This window comes from Parasteatoda tepidariorum, chromosome 9, assembly GCF_043381705.1.
Source record: "Parasteatoda tepidariorum isolate YZ-2023 chromosome 9, CAS_Ptep_4.0, whole genome shotgun sequence".
NCBI classification, from domain to species: domain Eukaryota; kingdom Metazoa; phylum Arthropoda; class Arachnida; order Araneae; family Theridiidae; genus Parasteatoda; species Parasteatoda tepidariorum.
Genome location: NC_092212.1, coordinates 16,825,727 through 16,844,710, shown reverse-complemented (window position 1 = coordinate 16,844,710; position 18,984 = coordinate 16,825,727). Strand labels below are relative to the sequence as shown.

At 29.8% G+C, this 18,984-nt stretch overlaps 1 protein-coding gene across 1 annotated transcript in view; it reads right to left on the bottom strand.

The window, feature by feature from the left end:
• Window positions 1-18,984, bottom strand: part of LOC107449530 (monocarboxylate transporter 10) — a 182,777-nt gene that overhangs the window by 47,198 nt on the left and 116,595 nt on the right. Inside the window, exons 2-3 of the mRNA XM_016065084.4 lie at window positions 4,964-5,121; window positions 1,470-1,645 (exon numbers count right to left, since the gene is read on the bottom strand). Coding sequence (XP_015920570.2) covers window positions 1,470-1,645; window positions 4,964-5,121 — 334 coding nt within the window. The remainder of the gene's footprint in view (window positions 1-1,469; window positions 1,646-4,963; window positions 5,122-18,984) is intronic.

The following is an 18,984-nucleotide window of genomic DNA, read 5'->3' as shown; positions in this document are numbered from 1 at the left end:
TTATTGTTAAAATTGTTAATGGTTTTTTGTTAAAATAAAAGGACGTCTTTATTATTAATTAAAAATTAATCGAAAAATTTTGCTTAATTTTATTGGATGTTTCTGCAACTGTAGTAATATTTTAAATATTTAAAAATATTTTAGTTTAATAATTCTTCTTCTTTTATTATTAATCTTTATTATATTTTTTCATGTTTGTCATATATATCAAGCGACACTTATACTGAAAAGTTGAACTAAAAATTTAAAACTGATTGCTTCTAAATGTTTACCGTTACAACTACTGTTCTTTAAACACCATACAGTATATCACTTGATTTAGAATTCACAGTCTATGGCAGAGATGCCAACTTGGTTCGCTTTGTAAAAGAATAGTGATAATGAATAATCGAGTGATAATGAAACTTCAGTTATTTTCAGTTAATTATATTTCATTTTAAGTCATTGTTCCACCACTAAATTTCAAGCATTCAAAGTACCACATGAAGTGCAACTTTATTGCAGTTACCTAGTAGCTACCATAATGATGCTAAACCAAATATGTTTATAATTCAATGTATTTTATACCTTCATGATGTAGGGGATATGGGCCGCTGCGCGGCCCAGGTTCCCAGTTTTTGATAAATAAAGGAAAGGTACAGTTACCTAGTGATGGCACATTTAAAGAGCAGGAGTTGTTATCCATATTCTGTAAGTTTTGCTATTCAATTCATCACCAATTCATTAAAGGTTTGAAGACGGTGGACCAATTGGTATCTCCGGTCTATGGTCACAAAAGCCAATATGATCCCAGTGTCAAATTTTCGATCAAATTTTGCTGTTCCGGAAATCTAGCTCTGGAAAACTAAAACACTGGCAGTGAAAATATTTAGAGAGTCTGCTATATCTTATCAATTTAACTGCTTCAGCGTTGCTTCCTCTTTAATAAAAGACAAATAAGCGTTCTAAAAGTGTTCACTCTTTCAAATTATAAATTAATAATTTGAGTGCATTCTATTCTTTACTCATTTTGGCAATACCAAGTTCGTTTGAAATGCTAGTTTACAAGTATAGAAAAGCCCCGTCGTGGCGCTTTTGCTCTAAATTATGTGATGGAAGGAGGTTCGCTTATAAAGCTGTAACAGCTTAAACGTTATGTATGTTTCAAGACTTTAAATCTTGAATGATTAAGAGGTGATGCTTCAAATATCGTTTAAAAAATTTTATTATCTGTGTTTTAGATATCTTAAAACACTATTAGGCCTAAGTATGATAACAATCAATTTAAGAAATAAAAATATTCATTTTGAAAACAAATCATATTCACATATTAATTTAGAAAAAGAACTAAGCATTTTAAACATTCGCTTTGTAAATTCAATTTATTATTAAACATTTTGTTAAATGAAATACTACTTTTCCATAGTTTAATTTTTATTTTAACTACAATGTGTTTTGTTTTCTTTAGTGTTGTTGATGTTTAAAATTACCTAATGATGCTTGAAAAACTGTATGAGAAAACAATGACTCCACATCCTGTTCCTGATGTAACGATGATTTCCACTTTTTCTCGCCTTCTCTTGAAATACTGTCCTATCATCAATGATGATGTCACTCGAGCTAGACTAAGTCCTAAGGCCATAACAAGTCCATAACTAACAAACACCTATAAGACAATTTATAAGTAAGAACTAGATCCCAAAGTTTAGTAGGATACAGTACAAATGTATTCGTTATTCTGAACAAACAGTAGCTTTAATCGATTAGTTCGTGAAAGCATACGAGATAATTTAGTTGTTGTTGTAGTTGTAGTTCATTTACGTCGCACTTGAGCTGCACAATGGGCTATTGGCGACGGTCTGGGAAACATTCCTGAGGATGATCCGAAGACATGCCATCACAATTTTGATCCTCTGCAGAGGGGATGGCACCCCCGCTTCGATAGCCCGACGACCTGCGCTCGAAATCGAGCACTTTACGGTAGCACAGTTTAACGAGGACCAATACCGCACACCCTCGGTCCCTACGCAGACTGATCCAAGTGGTCACCCACCCGCACACTGACCGCAGCCAGTGATGCTTGACTTCGGTGATCTGCTGGGAACCGTGTCTTAACGATCAGTCCACTGCGGGACTTAGTTGTTTTAATGGATAGTTTGACTGTAGTTGTTTTAAAAGATAGTTTGACTGTAGATTCCATAAGAACTGCATTTAGCTTTAAAATAAAGAGGAAAAGTTGACGTGTTATTGGGCGTATAACTATGGCACTCTTTCTCAAAACAGACAATGTGTGAATGATGAAAACATAGTTAGTTTGTAATATAAAATAATATAATAAAGGGCTCAGTTCCCAACGAAAATAATTAAGAAAGAAAATTAATAGATAAAAATCAAAAATTAAATTAATTTCCCTTAAAATTGTTTTCTCCTAATAATCCGTCGTAAAATAAAACGATGCTTTTTTCTCGAATAATGTGCTATTTTTATAACTGCTTTGAGTCTGAAACTGTTACTCATGACTGTTAGATCAAGTTTAGCCCATCTAAATTGGCCCATCTCTATTTGCCTCTGTACTCTGTTAGCCAGTCTACGCTTATTTTGAAAATGGAGCAAAACGCCAAGATGGAGAAAAGCTACAGATTTGTGAAAATGAAAAGCTCTTGTGGTTCAATTTTTCAATCTTTAAAAACTTACTCCAATGCTGCATTAGCAGAACTCATAAAAATTTGAAAAAACTGAGAATAAGGCAGTAATTTTGATAATTTTTTAGTAGGTGGAAAAATGCAGCCAAATCGCCATTATTTAAAAAGGTGTAATAACTTTTAAAAATTTTTAAAGTATTTGTCTGCTTTAAAGCCCAGATAANGATTTTGAAAATAATTCTTTCTAGTGGTAGCGAACCAAAGTAGAAATTTTTAAAGCAAATGGATCTCTCATAAAACTTTTATCAGAACTTAAGAATCTAGCCATATGGCCTGCACTTTTATAAGTAATAGTGGACAAGTTACGCTAAAATTAATTTTTTTTAAATATTAAGACATTACTTTTGCTACCGCCTGAAAAGAAGATTTCTGAAACTACGGAAATTCCGTAGCAGTTGGAGGGTATGAGCTTATTCAAACTTCCAAGCCAGTATTGCATATTTTTATATATGCTTAATTATAATAAAAATAGTGGTGGTCAAAAAGATCAAAAATTAAGTTTATAAATGTAATAAAAGCATACATTTTACTACCACTTTAAATATAGAAATAAAATTTTACGCCAAATGCGTAAAAGTTGGCAAGTATGGAACCATATAACTGATTAAATCATTTGGGTCATAACTATAAATAATTTATACAATCGTTGTAATCTTAATTTTGTCTGAGGCGATTGACTGAGGTAAGATACTAAGAAGTACTTGTTGAAAATACGTAACAACTGCTAATAACTGATATAAGTTTAAAGATCTTTATAATTCAGTCCTTACTATTCTAACTTTCATACTAGGGCGCCAAAACAATATTTTCTTCCATTTTAATTTAAAATTTTAAGAATAATAGCTTTTTTCTCTTAATTAATATTTTAATTTAAGAGTACTCCGTACCTCTGATTTCTAAACAAAAATGCTTATGCATGAAAAAAATTGTTATAGGTATTTACAGACACAAACTTGGATAAGTAATTTTCAGTCTCTAAAATTTACAATAAAAGCTCATAAAATGTTTCTAATGAAATTTATTTCTGATAAAACATTTATGTATATGAGGTTTGATTGTCATTTATTACTTACATTTCAAACTAATACACAATATGTTATAAAAAGCAACCACCGAACAAATGTTGTTAGGACAAATTCATTATCATAAGAATATTTAAATTAAATGTCATAAGTATTTTGCGTTGTAAACTAAGTAGAGTTGTTAATTGCTTGCTAATTATTGTAAAATAATATAATGGAAATTCTAACTTCAATATTTGATAACTTAAGGGAGTTAAAACTAAAACCGTATTTCAGGCTCCACTCGAGAGTTTGTTTTTGGAAGAATGATTAAAAAATATTTCTATTGATGTAAATTGATTGAAAAATATTTCTATTGATGTAAATTGATTGAAAAATGTTTCTATCGATTTCAATAAAAGAGATGCTTCAAATTTATAATTCTAGTAATTTTTTTTTTTGATTAAGTATTTTGGTATTTGTCAAAAACACAAATGTGAAGTTTCTTTTATTAGTTTTAATTTTTATTTTTGAAATTTTTAATACGTTATGTATGTGGTAAAAAAGGTCATTAGTGAAGAAACTTTAATAAATTTCTCTTCCTAAGCGCAACTTTAGATAACTAGATAAAAGTGCTTTTGCTAAGCGTTTGTATTACGTTAGCCGTAACGCTAACTTTATTTCCTCTCCCTTAGAGACACGGTGTTACTAAAGAAAATTTTCGGGCATGAGCTGTGAAGTTCATATTGCGCTAATGTTAGAGATAAGGGGAACTTCAATCTTATGCAAAATCTCTCTAATAAAGAGATTTTGAGATAGTATAGGGTTAATCTTACAGTGACCACAATGCCAAACACATTTTATACCTCAAAGCGATTCTACAATTTGTAGAAACATTTTCGTGCGTCCGTTGTGAAACGTTAGAGTCAAGGAAAATTGTAACTCTATACAAAATCTCTCTAATATTTACTTCAAGGCTTCTATATTAAAGAATTTTTTCCTTTCCAATGCCCATCCGATTGACATTCGTCATTCAGGTATTAGTAAGGCAAATTTGTTAGCCACCTTTATAGGAGCACTATATTTCCTGGGACAATGTTGCTCTCACAGTAAGGACAGATAATACAGAGAATGAAAAAACATCCATGCCTTGTCCGGGATTCAAACCCAAGATGCAAGGCCTTCTGATGCAAGGTCAGCTCGCTGACCACTACACAATTCGTTCGACACATATTGAAGTTATAAATGGTGAATTTAATAAATGGAAACTAAATGTATTACTTGATGCATTTGAGATGCAAATGAAGTGAAAAGACAACCCAAAGCAGCAGTCAATCCTCCAAATACAGCGGTCAGTCGAGTGCTCTTCCGGCGACAAAAGGCCACGATTAGGGGTGCAAGGAAGTATCCCATTGCCAGAGCTAACGATCCGAGCCATACTGTAAAGATAAAAATAATAAATCATGTAATAAAATGTAATAAAATTTGACATAACAATAAAAAAATTTATAAAAATTAGGTTAGGCTTTTTCTATATAAGAACTATACATCGTATTTTGAATCCTCTGGTTTTGCTTAAATTATCAACAAACATTGTCCCGTTATCATTTTTCGTTGTTTTTGTTTTCTATTACCGTTCCAAACTTTATTACGTTTGTTTAAATTATCTTGTTTAACGTTACTTCACGATCAAGATCACAAATGGGTATTAACATTTATCGGATCAAGATCAAAAAAAAAAATGGCGAAAGATAAAAAAGATGGCGTTGCTAAATGATCTCCCCCATGTTCGCCTATGACCAACCCATAGTATTGCGGATGACGTCTTGTTTTGAAAGGTTTAATTTTTACCTCCTGATACCATCCAGGTACGTATTGAATATGCTATTAATATGCAATTGTACTAATTGCGTAAACTTATAATTCATGATATCCCAATTAATGACATCACACAATCAAACTTATATTATTTAGAAAACCAATATTAGTTCTCCCTCTCGTTTTGACTTTCAATTATAGAAATATTTTAATCACATTAATTATGTTTACGTATGATTTGAGTATGCTAATTTAAGCTGCACCCATTACCTTACGGTCTATTGTGTTCAAAATTAACGTAATTTTATTAACGTCATATCCAACTGAATTTAAATATTCTATGACTATCCCTACAAGTTTTAACGGTGTTAATGAATTTATGTTCTTTACATTTTTTTGGAAAAAAGAAAACAGCGCAAAAATAAATTAAAAAATGAATTCAATCAAAGAACTACTTAGTATCAGTTCGGACAAACTGAAAGTTGAAAATACATCTCCTAATATTTTGCATTTTTTTTGGTATTTTATCTTAACATAGCCGGTTGTAAAAAAATAACACAATTCACTTCTCGTTGATGTATTTCATTATCCTATCAGCGAGGAAGATTCAACATTAAATGACCATCAAACAGAAATTAACTCCAGGAAAGCACTCAAAACGAAAATCGTTTAACCCTTAATATTTTCCACTTAATTTCTGTTCGTAAGGCGTAAACAACAACAGCCATCCGATAACACTGCAAGATAAATGGGCAAAAGCAAACGATGGAAAAGGTTCATAGAATGCAGTTAATTAATCCTTTTAATGCTTATCGACGATTGCAGTTATAAAAAGAATTAAGAAAGAAAATAAAAATGGCGGCCGGCAATGTGATTGAATACCATTATCTCTGACGTCATACAGATACCGTTGCCACGTAATGAAACTAAATTGCTATGTTAAATTTAGATCTTTATTTCTTTCGAATTAAATTCCATTTGTGTAGATCTCGATAATGATTAGAATAATAAAAGTTAATACATTATCCCTTCCTTTTTATAAAAATATTATTTTTATATATTCTCATATTTTTTTAAGATTTACTAAGAAAATAAAATCTATAAGAACATATTTTTCTGTATTCTTATAGGTTACTAAAAAATTATTTTATTTGATTCATTTGTACGATATTTTTGTGCTTGTCTAACATATAAAAGAAATGGGAGAACATATTTGCTTTAAATAGGGTTCAGATTTCAGGAAGAAAAAAGAACACATTAAAAACTTTTTTATCTTTGAATAGTTTTAATTTGTAAACAGAATCATATCTGTAAATTTACACAGAAATTTGAATAACTAAATTTGCCAGTTTAATTCCATCGAATATTAAAACTAAACCGTTCCACATTTACAACAATTTATATAAACATAAAAGTGTTTAATGAATGTGTAATGCATTAAAACTATCGAACATCGAAGAGTTCAATCTAACTATCGTATTCATTGTGCCAAACTATCGTATTGCATTGTGTAATTTGTTACTTTCTTAAAACAAAATTCCAAACTTTGAAATATTCCTTAATACATGAGTTCTAATAAGTCATGTCCATTTTACTCTTCGAAAATAAGTTTTATGTTTTGAATTTCTCGAACATTCTAAAACATGGTACGAGGGGAAAAAGATCCCATTTATAAAGACTTAAAAAGAGGCGTTCTTAACAATTTATTACATTCTTTATAAAAGTGAAAATATTACTCCATTCAATGTAAGAAACTTTTTCTTCAGATTGATAATTTCTTCCCCTACTAGTATATAAATGGTTTTAGAGATACAGCATGTTCTTTTTGGCGGAAAGTGAAGAAAAAAAAGGTACCCACCCTCCGTATTCTCCGGATTTCATTCAGTTTAACCCTTGGATCCCAAGAAATAAGGGATGAAAAATGATGTTCAATGTGTAAGTGGAGCATTTCCCGTCAATGTAACGTTTTCCCGGTCTACCATTTCTACGCCAGTGACTGGAATCATTTTTCACAAATAACAGATGTAATAGTCAACGGCCCGTGACAGGTTCTTAACTATTTCCTCCTCTTACCCTTTTCTTGTTGGACCAGATATATCACAGTGTGTCCCGAACACGGTATTAAAGGCTTAAGCATTCAAAATGAAATGGCTCTTTTATTCGAGTGTTTTCAGTTAGATCAGTTTTTTTATATCATTTCAGAATTGGTTCTGAAACATATTCATTTGTTTTATTAGGTATCATTAATGGCGAAGTGACTTATTGTTAGCTTAATTTTTTAATGGAAAATGAATTTGACAACTTGAAATTCAATTCGAGCATTATTGATTATTCTATTCAGTTTAATTTATTTCTTCTACAGTGGAAGTTCATTTTCACAACTAAAAATACAACTCGAGTGTTTTCAGTTAAATCAGTTTTTTTAATATTATTTCAGAATTGGTTCTGAAACATATTCATTTGTTTTATTTGGTATCATTAATGGCGAATTTGCTTCTTGTTAGCTAAATTTTTTGCCCATTCAGTGGAAAATGAATTTGACAACTAGAAATTCAATTCGAGCGTTTTCAACATGGAGTAGTTATCGGTTAGATCTGGTTTATTTCACTTTGAAATGATTTATTTGGTTTTGAAACATAGTCATTCGTTCTATTTGATATCATTATCGACTATTCTATTCAGTTTATTTATTTCTTCCACAGTGAAAGTTCACTTTCGTAACTAAAACTTCAATTCGAGTGTTTTCAGTTAAATCAGTTTTTTATATCCTTTCAGAATTGGTTCCGAAACATATTCATTTGTTTTATTTGGTATCATTATATCGACTATCCTATTCAGCTTATTCATTTAGTCTGCATTCAATGAAAGCTCAATTTAGCAACTAAAAATTCAACTCGAGTGTTTCCAGTTTGATCATTTCAGAATTGGTTCTGAAACACATTCATTTGTTTTATTTGGTATCATTAATAGCGAATTTACTTCTTGATACCTTAATTTTTTCTTGCCCATTCAGTGAAAAATTAATTTGGCAACTAGAAATTCAATTAGAGTATTTTCATCATGAAGTAGTTATTAGTTAGATCAGGATGAAATCGGGATCACTTAGAAAGGATTTATTTGGTTCTATAACATAGTCATTTGTTTTATTTGATATCATTATATCGACTATTCTATTTAGTTATTCTGTTTAGTTCATTTCTTCCACATTCAATGGAAGCTAAATTTATTAACTAAAAATTTAACTAGAGTGTTTTCAGTTAGATCAGTTTTTTAGATCATTTCTGAATTGGTTCTAAAACATATTCCTTTGTTTTATTTGGTATCATTAATGACAAATTTACTTCTTGCTTGCTTAATTTCTTTCTTGCCCATTTAGTAGAAAATTAATTGGACAACTAGAAATTCAATTTCAGTATTTTCAACATGGAGTAATTTTCAGTTAGATAGGGGCTTATTTAACTTTGAAATTATTTATTTGGTTCCGAAACATAGTCATTTGTTTTATTTGATGTAATTATAGACTATTCTATTCATTTCATTTATCATTATTAAGTTCAATTTAACAACTAAACATTCAGCGCGTGTGTTTTCAGTTAGCTCAGTTTTTAATGATGTTTTTGATTCATTTGGTCTAAAAAGGTTAATATTTGTTTTATTTGATATCATTTTCGAGATAATTTATTTCTATTAGTTTAATTTCCCTATGATATTCTATGGGATATTAATGTGAAACCTAAAAATTCCTTTTTGAGTGTTTTCTGATTTTAAATTTATTAAGTTCTGAAACGTATTAATTAGTATTAATTTATTTCAAAATACCGTCTAAATTATTTCTTTTTCATTTTTCTTCTATCACATCTAACTTCAAATTATATTTGACAACTTTAAATTCAATTCGAGTGTTTTCAGTTGCATGAGTTTTTTTTTATTATTTAAGATTTAAGTGGTCGTTAAATGCAATCATTTATTTTATTTTATATCCACATTATCGATTCATCTACTTCTGTTTATTTTTCTTCTACATTCAGGGGAAAGTTTTAATTTGAGAACGAAAAATTAAATCGACTGTTTTCAGTTTGATCGTTTATTTTTTAACCTCATTTTCGATTTATTTGATGCTGAAAGGTAATCAATTGTTTAATTTTATTACATAGTCGATTAATTTACTTCTGTTAATTTTTTACTCCTTCCTCTAATATAGAAAATTAATTAGAAAGGTAAAAATTAGATTTTAATGTTTATATTTAGGCCGAATCCTTATATCATTCCAGATTTCAAACGGTACTGAAATGCAACCATTTGTATCAATTTACGTCATTATCAACTAATTGGCTTCTATTTAGTCTATATTTTCTTTCACATTCAGTTTAAAATTAGTTTTACTACTGAAAATTCCACTCCAGTGTTTTTAGTTATATTAGGTTCTTAAGTGCTTTCAGTTTTATTTAATCGTTAACATAATCATTCGTTATATTATATAACATTATCGACAAAGTTTTATTAAGTTTACTTTTTTTTCTTCGTGTATCTTCCTATAGTTCGTATCGATGATACTAGATTAGAATATGGAGAAAAAAAAAATTTTTTTTTAATTTTCCCCGACCAGCCCTTATTTAGGGCATATGGGTAAATGTTTATTAAAATAATAAAAAAATCTAGAAAACAGTACAAACATAAAATACATATCAGCCATGGCAAGCAGCCCATGAACATGGCGGGCGCAGAGCAGCAAAAATAATGTAAGGTGATGAAACATTAAAACAGCAATATATTAAAAATTAAAAATAATAATTATTAATTATAACTAGATTTGAATATATACTTCTTTATTCGGTTTAAAGCAATATTTAGAACCCAAAGATAATGTTATTTTTAGGATAAGCTAGTCCTAGTGTAGTCTTGTGTAATCATTGTGTCTCAGAATTATATCAAGATAATCGCTTCAACAATAATATGTGAAATGAAAAATTTTCTTCTTGTGTATTTGCAACATTCACTTTCAAAAATCCATGAAATTCCCTTTAAAGTCCGTAGATTGGTTATTAATTCATAGCTCCCATCCATCCAAATGAGTGTAGTGATCGTAATTGTAACGAACTTTAACAAACTTCGTATTTCTGACCATCAAACTAAACGATCAGTTTATTAAAGTTTCTTAATTTAATTTGGAAGGCTCCTTCGTTTCCGCAGTGGTTACAGCATAAATCTATGGGTACCGGGTTCGATCACATCTTTCACCAAAAAAAAAAAAACTCGCTAGCACTCTCTTCCCATTGGTAACTACGGACAACGGCCACGCAACTCCTTTACTCCTCGACACATGACAGCGCTACTCTATTTTGCTTCTTTACACGGTTTGCCTAGATTTGTCAAACAAATCCTGGGTCTCAAGCAATGTGAAGGGGATCAAATTGAAAATATCTTTTGCGTGCATAACATTCATTTACAGTTAGTGGCCATATATTTTATGAAAAGAAATTATTGAAAAAAATCTCAATGGCACAAAAGCACGAGTTAACCAAAACGTAATACAGTTTATTACTAACGATATCAAGATACTAGCTGTTTCGAACTCTGGTTTCGCTCGAACCCGAACACATTGCAGACGTAAAATATCCTCAGTGGTAAGCGGATCATGGATGTAAATCCCCATGCAGCCAGGTTAACCGTGGGAGGTTTTTTTCAGTGTTTCTTTCCGTGTAACGCAAATGCGAATTTGTTCCATCGAAAAATCCCCCCACGAATGCTAGTTACTCTCAATGCTTGATCCAAGAGCTCCCTTGTCTCTTGAGTTAGGTTCGAAATAACAAGGTTACGGAGTTGAGCATTGATAGTCGTAAATTCAAGATTGAATCAAGAGCTATGGAGTTGCATTACAATCAATATCTCGTATATTACTGTAGTTAATTAAGAGAACCTTATAGATTAATTAAAAAATGCACTTCATCAGTCAAAACAAAATTTTTCGACACCAGTATTACAAATAAACATTTTAAAAAAACAGAAATGATTTTGTGACAACATAAATAAAGAATGAAAAATGGCTTCAACGAAAAAAAATGTCTAATACATTCTATAAACTTTATTTTTCTAATAAATGTTTCTACACATTATTATAAAAATATTTTGGTACTAAATTTTTCATTTTATACTCTACAATAAATATTATTAATGCCTGAATTTACATAACTGAAGATATAAAAGCTTAAAAGGCATCTTTAAAAGCTTTTAAAAGAGCTACCATTTTGACAATACATCGCATGATTTAGAACGGCATATTTTTTGTAATAATCGCATATTTCGACCTGTCACAAACTTCTCATATTTCATAGAGTCATCTTGCAAATTCAACAACAACACAAAAGATGTAAGAACACAAAAATAAAGAAATTTCTCTCAATCACAACATCCCACGCTCTGCAGAAGTGTTCTCCATTTCTGTATGGCGCATTCTTTTCTGTATGTTTTTATTTGCAGTTCTGGGGATAAAAAATTTCTTGGCCCAAAGCCCGGTGGTTAAGATATCAAAGTAAAGGGGATGAGTAGGGAATAGGTTTCATAAACTGAAGATGTCAGCTCTTTTCATTGTGACGGAAATGCAAGATTCTCCAATAAAAGAAGAACGGACTTAGCAACTTAAAAGATGAGGCAAGATACATTAAAAGATTGCTGTTTCAGTACAAAGTAGTTAAACCACATCCGATTGGGAACATTTTGTTTTATTATTGAGGGATGGGGTTTTTTTAATTAAAAAATAATATATTAATAGAATAATACATGTATCAAAAGTATAATACTTATTGTTCCGTGAAATTTTTCGGTCTGATGTATTTTCAGAAATTTAAAAAGTTATAAGTTTTGTGAACAAGGCTCATTTAAAATTCTTAATTATAATTTTGAAAAACTATTCACAGAGTCAAAAGCTCGAGTTTCATTATTTATTATCTTTTCAGTTAGTAAGTCTCTTACATTATGTATTATAGTTTAATTTATTAAGTCTCTTATATTATTTATTATCTTTTCAGTTAGTATATATCTTACATTATGTATTATATTTTCAAGTAGTAAGTCTCTAACATAATTTATTATCTTTTCAGTTAGTAAGTCTCTTATATTATGTATTATAGTTTCGTTCAGTAAGTCTCTAATATTTTTTTATTATCCTTTCATTTAGTAAGTCTATAACATTAATTAAGTATTATAGTTTCATTTAGAAAGTCTCTTACATTATTTATTATCTTTTCAGTTAGAGTAAGTCTCTTACATTATGTATTATATTTTCATCTAGTAAGTCTCTTACATTATGTATTACAGTTACGTTTAATAAGTGTCTTATATTATTTATTATTTTTTCAGTTAGTAAGTCTCTTACATTATGTATTATATTTTAATTTAGTAAGTCTCTAATATTATTTATTATCTTTTCTTTTACTATGTCTCTTACATTACGTATTATATTTTCAAGTAGTAAGTCTCTTAAATTATTTATTGTCTTTTCAGTTAGTAAGTCTCTTACATTATGTATTATAGTTTCGTTTAGTAGGTCTCTTATATTTTTTTATTATCCTTTCATTTAGAAAATCTCTTACGTTATGCATTATAGTTTCATTTAGAAAGTCTCTTATATTATTTATAATCTTTTCAGTTAGTACGTCTCTTACATTGTGTATCATATTTTCAAGTAGTAAGTCGCTTAAATTATTTATTGTCTTTTCAGTTAGTAAGTATCTTACATTAAGTATTATTATAGTTTCCTTTAGAAAGTCTCTTATATTATTTATAAACTTTTCAGTTAGTATGTCTCTTACACTGTGTATCATATTTTCAAGTAGTAAGTCTCTTACATTATTTATTGTCTTTTCAGTTAGTAAGTATCTTACATTAAGTATTATAGTTTCATTTTGGAAGTCTCTTAGATTATTCATAATCTTTTCAGTTAGTACGTCTCTTACATTATGTATCATATTTCCAAGTAGTAAGTCTCTTACATTATTTATTATATTTTCAATTAGTCTCTATTGGATATAGTATCCACACCATTGTTGTTTTGAAACAGACGACAACTATTGACATCCGAAAAGAGTTTTTGAAAAAAGGAAGCCAATAATTTGATATCATTCATGACTTTCCGTTAACGAAAACTCTGACTAAAAAGTTCAGTCAAGAGTTTCAACTTCACGTTGTTCTTAAAAATAAATATTAGTAAAAAAAAACAAAAAAAATAGTGCGTGAAGAAGTTAAACTTCTCAACCTGCGACGTTAATTGTAGAAGAATCAGCAGTCGTAGAAGGATCACTAGTTCTATTCAACGACTCTTTTTCCTGCTCCGCTCGCTTCCGTGCTCTGTAATAACGGTAGTATTGTGCATTTTTCCTTCGTGGACCTCTTGAACCAGTGGAAGTGCTTGTGGTTACCTCATCGTCTCGCCATGGAAAATGTATTTGTATTAATAATGTATGTGAATGCNGTCTCTTACATTATGTATTATATTTTAATTTAGTAAATCTCTTATATTATTTATTATCTTTGCATTTACTATGTCTCTTACATTATGTATTATATTTTCAAGTAGTAAGTCTCTTACATTATTTATTATCTTTTCAGTTAGTAAGTCTCTTACATTATGTATTATAGTTTCGTTTAGTAAGTCTCTTATATTTTTTTATTATCCTTTCATTTAGTAAGTCTCTTACATTATGTATTATATTTTAATTTAGTAAGTCTCTTATACTATTTATTATCTTTTCAGTAACTATGTCTCTTTCATGATGTATTATATTTTCAAATAATAAGTCTCTTGCGTTATTTATTATCTTTTCAGTTAGAAAGTCTCTTACATTAAGTATTATAGTTTCGTTTAGTAAGTCTCTTACATTATTTATAATCTTTTCGGTTAGTATGTCTCTTATATTGTGTATCATATTTTCAAGTAGTAAGTCTCTTACATTATTTATTATCTTTTCAGTTAGTATACATTATGTATTATAGTTTCAATAAGTCATCTCTTACATTACTTACTATATTTTCAATTAGTCTCTATTGGATATAATATCCACACCATTGCTGTTTTGAAGCCAATAATTTGATATCATTCATGACTTTCCGTTAACGAAAACTCTGACTAAAAAGTTCAGTCAAGAGTTTCAACTCCACGTTATTCCTGAAAATAGTTATTAGTAAAAAACTATTGTTGACCTGGCATCAGAATAATTAGAGCACAGTTATAAGCGAAAGTGATTAATTGTAGCAAATAAACGTAGTGTGGGACTTCACAAGTAAAGCAACACAATCAGCGACTGCTGCTTTGAAGTCAGGAACAAGAATGATAATATTTTAGAAAACTGTACGATTATTTAAATAACGCTTCAGCATGTGAAATGGTGAAAAAAAAGAAGGAATTTAAGATTGTTTTTCAAAGGTTTCGTCGTCATATGAAATGGTGCTTTTTTTTTTAGAATAATAAACTATTTTCCTAACTCTTGTGAGTTTGCAACAGCTACTTATGACTGTTAAGACAAGTTTTGCCTATCTTTAGATAGCGCTTCTTCTTCTACTACTTCTTTCGGCATGACAGCCTTTTGTGGGCCAGAGCCTTACCTAGAACATTTCTCCATTCTGCTATTTTCTTGGCGATTGTTCTATAGTTACTGATTCCTAGGATTTTGAAATCCTCTTCCACACAGTCAAGCCATCCGGTCTTAGGCCTATCTCTAACGCTAGTTCCCATTGGTTTGTAACCGATTTCTTGTTCGTTGGATGTCGTAACATTATATTTTTACGGGATAAAGTCATTAGCCTGATGCACAACACCCAACCTGAAGAACCAGGATGTTACTCTTTGTCTGGTGCCTATGCTTATGATGAAAATGGCGCAACACGTCAATATGGAGAAAAGCCAGAGTTTAGTGGAAATGAAAAGCATTTTTGGTCTAAATTTTCTTCTTAAAAGCCTGCTTCAATGCTGCATTATCTGGCTCATAAAAATTTGCAAAAACTGAGAATAAGGCAGTGATTTTAATAATTTTCCTCTAAATGAGAAAATGTCACCAAATTGGCAATTTTTAAAAAAGTTTAATAACTATTAAAATATTTTTATTCGTCCAGATAGTTCTTCATGGCAAGATGATATATATATAGTTCAAAAACATCTTTTTGCTTGAAGTGAAAGGTACTTAAACTGCAGCTTTTTTATTTTCCTTGGCGACAGAGCTTCGGAAATTCATGTTAAATAAAGGAAAGGAGAATCGAATTTCCACACTGGTGAACTTTTTCAAAATAATTGTTTTAAAATCTCATGTAATATATAATCATTTGGCCACAATCTTTAATATATAATCTTTAAGTAATATATAATCTTTTGGCGCGCATGTTCAGGCTTCAAATGTAAAGTTTTTCTAATCTTCAGTATAAATCAGACACCTCTTAAACTGTTTGAATGGGATGTTTCTAAATTCGTTACTAAAAATGTCATTGAAATCAGCCGAAACTGCCCAAGAATTTCTGATCAAATGTGGTTCTGAGATATGTATCACAGGACATGTTGTATGTACTATGTAAGTTGATATTTGAAATACTATATTTATTTTTAAACTCATATGTTATCATAAACGTATTTATTCTAAACTTTTTGATGCATCATTTAACAATTATAAAAAAAATGAACACAATTTCGAGATCTCTTTTCTAATGTTTGAAATTGAAAAGAATTCTTTTTTTAATCTTGATAAAATTAACTTCCAGATATAACAGAAATAGATTTAGTTGTTTAAACGTTAACCTACTTCATTTACTTTATTAAACATTAATTTACTTTTTGACATATGATTAAAATATTAAGATTCTTAATATTTAAATTTAATCTTATTGCGTTTATTATGCAAATAAATCTGATTACTTTATAGAGAAAACAAAGCAAAATCATATTTGCTAAGCCTCTTCACAATAACACTCAAGATGAACGACCAAAAACCTAATTGGTATCCCACAAAGTATTATAAAACATTTTATATGTTTAAGAAATAATGGATGATGACAGTTATGTACCATTTATACCATTTTCTCGATCGTTGTGACTAAACGCATTTTGGGCGTCCATAATTTACCCTTAGATCACGGTTGCTTCAGATTCAGATTTTATTCTTCGTTTTATTAAAGTCCCTCAACATTCTGAAAATATGCATATTTAATTTGATTCGTAAATAATTACAGTTTTTAATTCCGAGATTTAGAATGGCATCATATTTAATCAAAAATATTTCCTTTTTATACTTTGTTCATATTTGTTTGTATATTTAAAATGGTTCGTAAGGACAATTATGTTAAAAGACTAAAATGGCCATTTTTATTGTTTTCATTAATCTCTTTCAATTAAATAGCCATACTTCATGAATAAAAATTAATATTTTCTGCCTTGTCTATTAAAATAATTAATTAGATTTAATAATATTGATAAATTATTCTTATTGATTTTTTATTTGAAAAAAAAAAGGAATTATCCATATTTGCAGCGCAATTTTAAAGTATTTTTATGTTGTAAAATACTTAGACAATCATTTGGGTGTCAATTTTTATTCTGTTTTCATAAAATACTTCTTAGGGGGAAAAATTGGATTGCTAGCTATTGCACACAGCTTTTTTAGCACAGAAGTACTTTGATTTCAATTATAACTATTTTCAAGAGATGTCAGCAATATTGTCAAAGTTCTCTATGTATTGCATTTGAGTAATAATCTGACCGGCGTCCATTAAATCACACAAACCACAATAAGTAAAATTGTGGGACATAACAGAATAGTAGGCAGCAGAAATATTAAAATTACTTTCATCTCTGTTGTGAGATAAAATAGGAAAGTTCATCGGAATGTTCTATTACATACTGCACTACTTCCTTACGCACCTCACACAAGCCTGGGAATTATTTAGAAGTAGTGGTGAGTAAAACCCGATAAATAGAATTTACTTAAAAAAGACTATGATTCAAAAACATTTATCAGCTGTCTGGAGCAAGTACGCATCTCTGGAACTGTCAGAGAAACTGGTCAGAGAACTACTATCACACTATTAACTTGGTTGCCAGCCCAATAAACTGTGGGAACTTAGTTGCCAGCCCAATACTATGTCTAATTTAAAACTCCCCGGTGATTAACCTGCACACTGTGGTAAATGGACTTGGTCCAATCACAGAATCTGGTACAAGAGCGCCACAACAGGACAGGTAAACCAGACCGAAAGCCAATTATAGTCGTTAAAGGTAGACTAACTGTTGTTCAAAAACCTCAATTTCTTTTTTCTTGTTTTTTTTTGAAGAGTAAACACTCTAAGTTTATTTTCAAAAAGAGGGTGCAACGCTACACCGGTAGAAATTTGTAGATTTGACAGAATGTATGGTTTAACGGTTCAATGGCTATAATCGGCAATACTATGTCAATTGTTAGTGGTTTTACGTTACTTAAGTAAACTAGTTAAACTGTGCGATGTCTAACGAAAACAAACGAAATAAAGAAGGGACATCACCTCGGGTCGTGAGATTGCAGAAGAGAAAATTTTTTTGAGGGAATAATTAATATACAAGCTCTTAACACTTATTCATTGCTAAGGTCATTAGGTTCCAATAAGTGTGAGAATAACTCTGCTTTTTCCCAATTCCAACAGACCTTTTGTTCGTTTCTTGTACCAAAATTAAATCAATTGTCAGTACTTTGATTTAACAATCAAAAAATTATGGCTTCATCATATTATTAGACTAACGAGATCACTTAGTTAGATTTAGCAATCCAATTATTAGAGCTAACATCAGTTAAATAATATAATGTCCTCACCCCAATATTTGACTGATGATGTTACTCACAAGGGAAACTAAGGAAGTGTGACTCGCCAATTTTGAAATAAACTAGTGGGATGTATGCCTTATGAGGAATAATTTTCGTGGGCAACATTCTTTTCGGCCCATAGAAGGTCCTTTGAGAGATAAAAAATAATTTAATCTATAGAAAAATCGGTATTTTATTACTTCAATGCAGACTATTAGTTATTGTAATTGTCTCATACTCCAATTAATTCGTAATTAGTTGGATAATTAATTAATTTGATAATTAATAAACTAGTTAGCAAATTAATTAACTAATTAATTTGCAATTACATACTCCAATTAATTTGGAAAATTTTTTGAAATAAAAAAATAAAATAAATTTGATATAAATTTTTTTTATTTTTAAATTAACCTAACAGGCTTTTCTGAAAAACTACAGATATATAAAATTTTCGAAATCAATTTTGACAAAAAATATGCATTATATAGTACGCGAAAGTACCACAAAATTAATTGAGTATGAGATAATTGCAATAACTAATAGTCTGCATTTAAGTAACAAAATACCGATTTTTCTACATATTTTTTATCTCTCGCAGGACCTTCTATGGGCCGAAACGAATGCTGCCCCCGAAAATTATTCCTCATAAGGCATACATCCCACTAGTTTATTTCA